Genomic DNA, 9,959 nt, shown 5'->3' on the forward strand with positions numbered 1-9,959 from the left:
GGGCCATGAATATCGGTTGAATTTTGACTTGCACCGTGTTGTTACAGTTCTAAATTTTTTCAAGGTCCTTAAATGGCAACACATGGCAAAAAGAAGAACGTTTCTAAAGAGTCATGACACTCTGAAGTCAGATTTATTTTTTATAGATTATATTTCCAGTATTAAATACAATCGCTTGACATCAGTAGTGAGATAGTCGCACCCACATTCGCCACGCTGTTTTTCCTTCATTGGTCGAAAGTAGCGAGAAGGCGGGGCCAGAGTGGAACGAACCACTGGTTTGTATGTTGGGGCACAGCGAAAATGTATAATGGTCAATAACGTTGTTGTTTTGGTCTAAATTTCTTTAACCTGGAATTTTGAAAGCATTAAATACAATATGCGTTTTAAGTCCAGTAACATTAGCATCTTTGATTAAGACTACGATAGATTTCAAAATGCGAGTCGGTGAATGCAGTTAGACGAAGACCGGATATCAAGGAATGTGTCAATCAAAAATGTATGGACATTCGTATGAAAAAAAGTATGAACAGCTTACTTAATTTAACAGTGTTCTTTTTGTTCATCTTATATACAAACATATGGAAATAAACAAACGGCCACGAAAGTAATGATTTGTAAACATTCATAGTGCAAATTGGGCAGATAAAAGTCAAGCAAGGTTGATCGCATACGGATTCAAGACAATCTCCTGTTTTCAGTATATTTATGTGATATTTCCAATAGCGTTCCATTCGATGTGTTGTATGGTAACATGTCAGACGTATAAACACTCGGTTGTAATCTAAATTCAATCAATAAAGGCCAGAAGATGAGTGGTTACGTGAGCGACATGTACAGGACTGAATGCCCCAACATTTATTTTGAAATTGTGCGCCGGAAAATGTCGGTGTCACGTGATCTTGACGCAATCCCGTGTTTGAACAGTCTTACGTGTCATTCACGGTTCCACTGTTTTACAGACCTCCTGGACACTTTTGGACAACAAATCCCTGTAAGTTTTCTTCGTGTTTTCCACTTCCACACACACCGAAGACACACAGATACTATTCTCAGCGAGTGGGCATTAGTTGTTAACTGCTGAGAAATGGATGTTAGCCACCTTGGCTAACATCGTTAGCTACTGCCACTGCAAGTCAGTTTGTGTCAGAGTTCAACGTGTATTTATTCAGCCTATTATAAATTATAATGTCTGACTAAATCACTTAATAACACTCTAAAGTTTATTCATAAATATGTGAATTTGTGTAGTCGCGAAAGTGGAAGCTAACGCCCAAGACAGCAGCTGTTCCACTACTGTAAAGTGAAATTACTACGTTATTACTTTAGTTCTCAGACGTCTACAGTCTTACTTGAGTCCCCAGTTTTTCAGTTTATACTATATACTACATTTCAAGATATAGAGAAGAGGACAGGGAACGTGTTGAGTGTATATAGTGTAATATGTTCCAGTATGTTCCAATGCTGTCTAGTTTTGTTTTGTAAAAACATCCTAGAGACCTGATTTAAGTTGAATTGACACTGAAAGAGAAGAGAACAGGGGTAAAACCAGGTACACAGGTGTTTCATCTTACTCCTTTTTGAACAATACTTTCTGTTTTCATTAATTCATTCAACAAGTACATAGTTGATATTGTTAGGTGAGTATTTAGCAGACCTTACTATATGATTATATTAGTACATAAATATTGACAGTCAGACCATATATTCTTTTATGAGTATTTACCTGTTATTACAACTTAAATTCACAACTATTTAGTAGTCATTTCTACCTTCTATATACATATTTGGTATTCATCCTTGTTTGATCAGACCACATTATCTTGGATTTCATTTTTATCTCATCAACAGTACAAACCTGTAAAGTTGTCACTGCCAATCACTTTATTGGCCCTCTGTTGACTTGACAATCTGGGTGTGCAGGAGTGAACTTTGTGATAAACGCTTACATTTGATTCTCCTTCATAGTGAGTATCTGGTTATGCGAGACTGTTGCCTCTTTGGTCGCAGAACAAGTCATGCCACTCTTCAGAATTTTACAATAGGTTGAACTTACTTGATGAACAACTTAGTTACAAATAACTTGCAATGCGTCAGTCTAAAAGACAATTGTTTCACAGATCTACCCTCTGATTAAACAGTATATGTGTAGTCATGAAGTTAAATTTGATTGTCTTGACAATTCTCAGTTCATTGTCAGCCACTGTACTCACTTGTCTTCTTGTGTAGGCTAGTTCTGGTTCTATTATTGATGAGTTGCGGTTGTTACACTGCTCAATGTTTGATCATTTTTTAGAAGCATGAAGGCTTTGATCCTGGTAGGAGGGTATGGGACACGGCTCCGACCACTAACCCTAAGCGTTCCCAAACCACTGGTGGAGTTCTGCAATAAACCCATCCTGATGCACCAGGTGGAGGCTCTGGTCAAGGTATGGAGGAGACACCCAGCTCATGTGTCATTCTGTGCTTCTGATTTTCTTGTCTCTACAGAAGTTAATTGGTCAATCTTTGTGTATGTACTCACAGGCTGGGGTGGACCATGTGGTTCTGGCCGTGAGCTACATGTCTGAGCTGCTGGAGAGAGAGATGAGAGTCCAGGAACAGAGAGTACGTACAACAAACCATCAGAATGACACATTATTATAGCTGTGAAACACACCCACATTAATAATTTGACTACAATTGGAGATATACACAATGATTATTTTTGTTTGCTCCCATACTATTCTGAATGTTTTTCTTTTCTGTCTTCAGCTTGGGATTAAAATCTCCTTGTCTCATGAGACAGAGCCTTTGGGAACTGGTGAGTTCCACATCATTAAAGTGTTTCTACAGTCATATCACTGAAACCCATGACACAAGCTACTGCAAGTTTTTTGCTTTTTTGAGTTTTAGATAAGTATCCCAGGTTTGTCTGCATTTACCTTCAGTCTCTGATTTGTTCAAACCTCTAAGTAATGGGACTGTTATCATTCCATGAGAATGTGAGGTAAGATGTGGTGGTGTCATCTGCATCTGAGTTTATCTTTTTTATTCATTTTTTTTCTTGTAGAAGCATGTAAATGTTTAACAAAGGAGAGACTCTACTTCTGCCTGAGTCTACCTTTTATTACCATAAGAATTTGGACACCCACATGTGATAGCTGGACATGTGATTGCAAAACTTGGGTATTAATCTAATTAATAAATTGGGTTTTAATCCATAAATGAAGTACTGGATCATCGCCATACCTTTAGCCATAACCGCCAGTCTAACATGGCCTGCAGAACTGTGTCTGAGTGTCCTGTATAGTTCTACAGTTTGATTTATTATCAAATAGTTGCCTAATTTTCTGTTGATCAACTTATCAACAGAGTATTTGCAGCACTCTTGTTGTTCCATTTGGAGCTTAAACTTAATTTGGTCAATAAAGATGAGACATGTGTATGTGTTGTGTACAGCGGGTCCTCTGGCGTTGGCTCGAGAACTGTTGGATGTCGACAACGAACCATTTTTTGTCCTGAATTCAGACGTCATCTGTGATTTTCCCTTCAAAGATCTTCTGCAGTTCCACCACAATCATGGCAAGGAGGGAACCATAGTGGTGAGAGAGATGGAAAGAAATAAAGTGTCTTTTTGTAGCTTCAGACAGACAGTACTCGCAGTAGAAATTAAAATGAATAAAGTTACAGTACTATGCAAAGGTCTAAGGGGAACACTAATCATTAGCATTTGGATTGAAAAATGTGACTAAAAGTTGGTCTTATATATCAGCAAACTGTCAATGAATTTGTTATTTTACATGCAAGTTTACCATATATTCTGGATCTGTTTATATTCAGTGATTATGAAATAATTATACTGTATAGTCATTATCGCATTGCCAAAACAACAAATCAAATAAAGGTGGCTGAAGACTTTTGAACAGTACTGTATGCAGTTAGTCATTTACATACTGTATTTGAATGTTTCATTCATTGTTTCTAAAATATGAACAAAAGCAGATTTCTTAGTAATAAGACACAACTGTTATAGCTTTGTCAGCCCAATCCAACCTGCAAATAAACCAATAAACCACAGTTTTCTGGTCAGAGCAACTATTGAAGGCTGTTGTATGTGTGTGAAGGTAACTCGGGTGGAGGAGCCTTCTAAGTACGGTGTGGTGGTGTTTGAGACAGAGAACGGGAGGATCCATCGTTTTGTTGAGAAACCTCAAGTCTTTGTCTCAAACAAAATCAATGCCGGCATGTACATCTTCAATCCCAGCATGCTCAGCAGGATCCAGGTAAGACGCTCTCTCTCACTTACTCACTTTAACTTTTACTGTCTTAATTGAATGTAAAGAGCCTTTTGTGTTGATAATGATGATGAATATCCAGAAACTGCATTTTTGTTTGTTTTTTGTAAATAGTTGTGACTTTTTTTATTTATTTTGCAGCTAAGGCCAACTTCCATAGAGAAAGAAATATTTCCTGTCATGGCAGAGGAGGGTCAGCTGTACGCCATGGAGCTCCAAGGTAACTACAGACCACAACACACTATACTATACAATATTACACCATGGCTGTTAATGTGGGAAACGTAAGTCTCGGGCTGCTACAAACAATTATTTTAATAATCGATGAATCTGTCTATTGTTTTCTCGATTCATTGATAAGCTGTTTTCCCAAACTGATAATTCAATTCATTTGTTTTGTCCACAAACCAAAATGAATCAGTCAAATATTTACTTTTAAGATGCTGACAAACCACAAAACATGTTTTAATTATTAACAAACAACACACAATCAGATAATCAAAATAACTGATTAATTGTTGCAACCCTACATTAATGCTACACTGTACAGGACACAACTGTCTCGACCTGGTTAGATCCTAGTTAGAGCAATTACTTGTTGTCACTCATTTACCTCATTCTATATATAAAGAAAAAAAAAACAGGAATAGTGTTGGTCTTTTTCCACAAACCTGAACTGAGTGTATTTGATCTGTGAAGACACAGCTGTTTGTGTGAAGTAGTCAGCTCCTCCAACAGATTAAGGTTGTTTTTGTGAATGTGAAGGTTATTTAGTCTAAAATCAGAAAAGTTGTACTTCTTGTTCCAGACCAGTGATGATGATCATGTAAAAAGGGAATTTTTGGGAATTTTGAAACATGTTTTCAGTGTCTGGTGTCAGACTAGAATTACTTATATTATTTATGTAAAAAGTTCAGTGGCAGTTTTGAGAAGTTGACCTGTGTGATTGCTTTGGTCTCTGCAGCTCACAGCTCTACCAGATGTAAGTGTTTCTCTATATCACTGAACTTGTGTAGTTCTGGAGAGGAATTGTTTGTAGAGAAGCACAGATCTACTGTTCAAACAATTTAATATTCCAGTATCCCTCTTGTCCTGTAGTCCAGACAGACTCACTCTTCTGAGTCACTGACTCTTGTCCTCCTAGTGGCTTTGCTTTCCTTCCTAAGACATCGCGAGTAGCTCCCTGCCCATTGAATTGAATCTTATTTCTTGAAGGGGATTTTTTTTCCTTCTTTAAAGCCTTATATTTATCTGGATCTGCTGTCAGAACATTGACACAACATTAAATTTGGGACTGATTAAGACTTAACTATATCACGACAAAAGATTTTATGTTCACATAATGTTTTAACTGATTTTCAGTAAAGTGATTTCTCGTTAGGAAAACTCAATCAAATCAAATCAGTGAAATTTAGTAAAATAAGGACCAGATTAGCTATGGTCACACATCCCAAAAATACAAGGGAACATCCTGTTTTTTTGTCCTTGTTTCCATGGTAAATAACTGCTGTAACTGATTATCATTGTGTGTCTGCAGGTTTCTGGATGGACATTGGTCAGCCTAAAGACTTTCTGACAGGGATGTGTATGTACCTTCAGTCTGTACGACAACATGCCCCTGAGAGGCTACACACAGGGCCCCGTTTCCTTGGCAACGTTCTGGTGGTGAGTGCAGCTCTTTGGCTCTATGGAAGCATAGTCCATATAAAGAACGGTACTCTATCATAATCTTCTTTGTCTTCACTCTGCAGGACCCGACAGCTCAGATCGGGGAGAACTGCACAATTGGCCCAAATGTGACCATCGGTGCTGGTGTGGTTGTGGAGGACGGTGTCAGGATAAAACGCTGCACAGTACTGAGAGGGGCGCGAGTGCGATCGCACTCTTGGCTGGAGAGCTGCATCGTGGGGTGGAGCTCCTCTGTTGGCCAGTGGGTGAGTGGACGACATTGTTTTTTTCTAAAACAACAAAGATAATTTGCTGATTTCTCAGTTGTGCTGTCAAGTGCCACAGTAACACAGACCGTGAAAGCGGAGATGTGTCAGTAAATATACAGTTGGCAGTTAGTTAGTTATACTCTTAGGGAAAAGCTACATAATCAAACTGCTACTGTCTGACCTCTCCTGTGTGGGTGTGAAAATAAGACAGAGGATTTAAACTCAACAGGAATCACTGACGTTTATGATCATAATTATCAAACCTGCAGGTCATGCCTTTAAATTACCTTTACCCATTTCCCTGACTATACTTCCCTTGATCCCATGCTGCTTGGTGACATCATCAAAACTAGGTCTCTTTTTAATTGTACCCAAAGAAAACCTATGAAACTGAGGCATCATCTCATCTCCTCTAAGCTGCCAAGAGACAAACATGTACATGTGCAAGAGTGACGACTGAAAAGTGCAGCTTTTGTCATCGATTTATTGTTTGCTCCAGAAAATATTTGAAAATGGGTTAGGGTTCAGGTTAGGTGATGATTTTCGCTAATATCTACTCCACAAACCAAAATGATTCAATTTGAATTATTTGTTTGTTAAATGGAGCAAAGAAACCAGAAAATATTTACATTTAAGAAGTCGAAAAAGCCACACTCAACACACAGACACGCTGATTGATCATCGAAATAGTTGGTGATTAATGTCGTAATTGATTAATCATGAATTTAATCTTTGCAGTCCTAATGAGAGCAGGCAGACTTTGTGTTTTCATGTACAGCAGTTGCAGTCCAAAAAAACATAAAATGACACCCAGTCCTTCTCTTTACCTCCAAAAATAACAAGCTAACTCCTCACATCACACACTAGTCACAACACTTTAAGGTGTGTCATGCTGTGTGTGCAGATACCTGACGGTTGTCAGGTGTGACAGTGACTCATCTCTATGTTTGTGTTCGTCATCAGGTCCGTATGGAGAATGTGACCGTGCTGGGGGAGGATGTCATCGTGAATGACGAGCTTTACCTTAATGGTGCCAATGTCCTGCCTCACAAATCCATCAACGAGTCGGTACCAGAACCCAGGATTATCATGTAGCATCGGGTGGATAAGACATTTTCTTGAACTTTATTGAATACCCAAACTGTGCCAGAGAAAGTGAGAGAGAGAGAGATAGGGGAAAACAGACGAGAAGAGGGGAGTAGAGGAAAAAGAAGGCTCTTTTTTAACATTATATTAATTTGGACTCGTTTTTTGCCCTGCTTGGCTGCACCTTCCATCTATCAGACACAATGGAATAAGCATATGACGATGTGTCAATAAGCATTCTGAACCATCAGGCTTATTAAAGTTTGCGTCTCCATTTCAGGTAAAATATGAAATGCTAATGCCCTGAAACTGGCAGATGGTGAACATGTCGTGTGAACACTGCTTTATTGGATGGAGTAAAGGTTGGAGGCAGGCTGGTTTACCTGCACTGGTGGAGGGACTAATCCTGAGTGTTTTTAGGAAGAAACTGCTTTTTAGATGCACTCTTTTTGGATTCAGCTACAGCAAATCTGTGAAGGATCACACTACCTTGACATGTTGGCACTGAAAGATTTTTAGATTTGACAAAGAAATGCAGCATCGGTTTTAATTATGCACATCTTAAAGAAACTGAACAAGTTGTAAATACAGCGTCTGAATCTGTGAAAGTCCAGCAGCCATACAGAAATGTCATCCTTTGATTGGAATCATGTTTGCATCCTTCTGATGAAAGTGATTTGATAACTGTTTATGTATAAAATATTGATCAATGGGTTAGGGTTAGCTTTAACTGGTTATCAAATTTTCTCTGTAAACTTGGTTAAAGGTTTGTTTGTTTTGTTGCCAAACTGTTTACTTCTCTGAAAAGGTAAATATAGCAAGATTTTGTTTTTAAGTAATTTAATTTTTAAGTAGTTATTTGAGATTGACTCTAGGAATTATATAGAGATCTTGTTTCTATGCTGCTGCAAATTCATTCATTGCTTATAGAGGGATCCTTCTATGAACTCATTACGATTCATCCTTTCGGGACCATGAGCCAAATTTCATGTTTGTCTGCCCAGTAGTTACTGAGACGTCTCACTCTGTCTGCGTCCATAAGCATTATGTCAGTTTGAAACAGATTTTACTGTACACAGTCAAATGAAGGCTTTATGTCAACTTGAGAAATCATCAGTAGAGGTAATGTTAAATAAAACCGATGAGAAGTTGAAGGCTTCTGGAGCACAGAATCAGGTTTGACCTGATGTCTTGTAAAACACAGCAGATAAAGTGCTGTAATTCCAGACATGAGGCACTGGTCTCTGAATATTATGCAGTGCCACTATGGTTGTTATGCAGTTAGTGATAAAACAGTATTTAAGATACTGAACATGTGAAGACTCTGTGTCTGAATGAATGAAGTAAACTCTCGTAATAAAGTCTTTTTAAAGAGAATAATATAATCTATCCACATTCAAACATGGGCTCTTGTTTTGTTTTTGATCTTATAAGTGTTATTGATTATTTTAATGGATGTGATTAGTAACTTATCCACCTGTGCAAACCATTATATGTTTACTGATTTTCATTGTCTTGTTGTGTTCTGTGGGAAATGTGCTCTCTAGACGTTTAGGATCTTAACTCTTACGAATTATATTTTTCCTATTTTTTTTCAGCAGAGATTGGCACAGCACCCTCTGTTATCCTAACCCTCCAGTGGAGGATAAAGTGGTAGATAATGGATTGATGGGAAAAAAAAAAATTAGAATTAACACAAGTAAAACATGTTGAAAAACATTTGAATTAGAAGAAGACATTTCAGCCTTTTAAGCTGATTTGCAATGTGTTTTAGGCGTCAATAGTATGAGATCTAAAGTTTAATGGCCTAAAAATGTTCAGCCACTTACAATAAAAAGACCAGCACATTTCAAACAAACATTATTTTATCTCAAAATCCTGAATTCTCTAATTATTACAGACATTTTACATTATGTTACTTTTATTATTATTATTATCATTATTATTATTGTTATTATTAATAATAAAAAATATATCTTTACTTTTAAACCTCACCATTCCAGTTGTGACTCTTGAAATTCAGGTGGCCACATCTGTCAGAGCTGTGAAGAACAGCTGTAGGTCATCCACCAGGGGGCGCTGCAGGGCTCTTTCAATTGCAGCTGTCTGGTTCTGGAGAAATGAGGCATCTCTCTGGTTGCTCAGTGTTTTCGTTCATCACCTGACTCTTAAGAGTAGTGATTGGAGACATTTACTAAATGCAGAATCAAAATATAGATAATCAGCATGGAAACTTCACTTGACAAACTAACGGCAAGAAACTAACACCTGGAAGGTTGATCCTGATGTGTCAACACCAAAAGTTATTAGGAGCCACCATGGAAGATTGATGTGTTTCCTTATTCCCTGGTTCCTCAGCTTCACCAAGCTGGTGTTAATTGACAGGACACACCACACCCAGCAGAACTTTATGGTGCCTCTCACACAAGGAAAGGATGTGATTCTGCAGCTTGAGAGACGGCATTCGGTTACAGTCAAAGCTCCTCTTCTCTTTTTTGAGGGGCTGCAAATGCTGAGGGAAAAGAGCCTCTACAAACAAAATCACCAGGGATAGGAAGAAGTGCTCACCAGTCAGGTTGGAGAGAAGAATTTGAAGCTACAGTGAGTACGTTTTGGTTGATTTGTTTGTTGTCTGAAAACAGGCTCTGTCAAGTAATAC

The 9,959-nt window shown here is 38.0% G+C and overlaps 1 protein-coding gene across 1 annotated transcript; it reads left to right on the plus strand.

The window, feature by feature from the left end:
* Window positions 1-900: 900 nt before the first annotated feature.
* On the plus strand, window positions 901-8,701 carry gmppb (GDP-mannose pyrophosphorylase B). The gene is made up of 10 exons (XM_044023379.1): window positions 901-994; window positions 2,297-2,429; window positions 2,527-2,607; window positions 2,755-2,803; window positions 3,442-3,584; window positions 4,107-4,265; window positions 4,419-4,497; window positions 5,815-5,942; window positions 6,029-6,211; window positions 7,178-8,701. The coding sequence occupies exons 2-10, from the start codon at window positions 2,301-2,303 to the stop codon at window positions 7,307-7,309; spliced, it is 1,083 nt and encodes a 360-aa protein (XP_043879314.1). The 5' UTR covers window positions 901-994; window positions 2,297-2,300; the 3' UTR covers window positions 7,310-8,701.
* Window positions 8,702-9,959: the final 1,258 nt, after the last annotated feature.

Source organism: Solea senegalensis, linkage group LG4 (assembly GCF_019176455.1).
Source record: "Solea senegalensis isolate Sse05_10M linkage group LG4, IFAPA_SoseM_1, whole genome shotgun sequence".
NCBI classification, from domain to species: domain Eukaryota; kingdom Metazoa; phylum Chordata; class Actinopteri; order Pleuronectiformes; family Soleidae; genus Solea; species Solea senegalensis.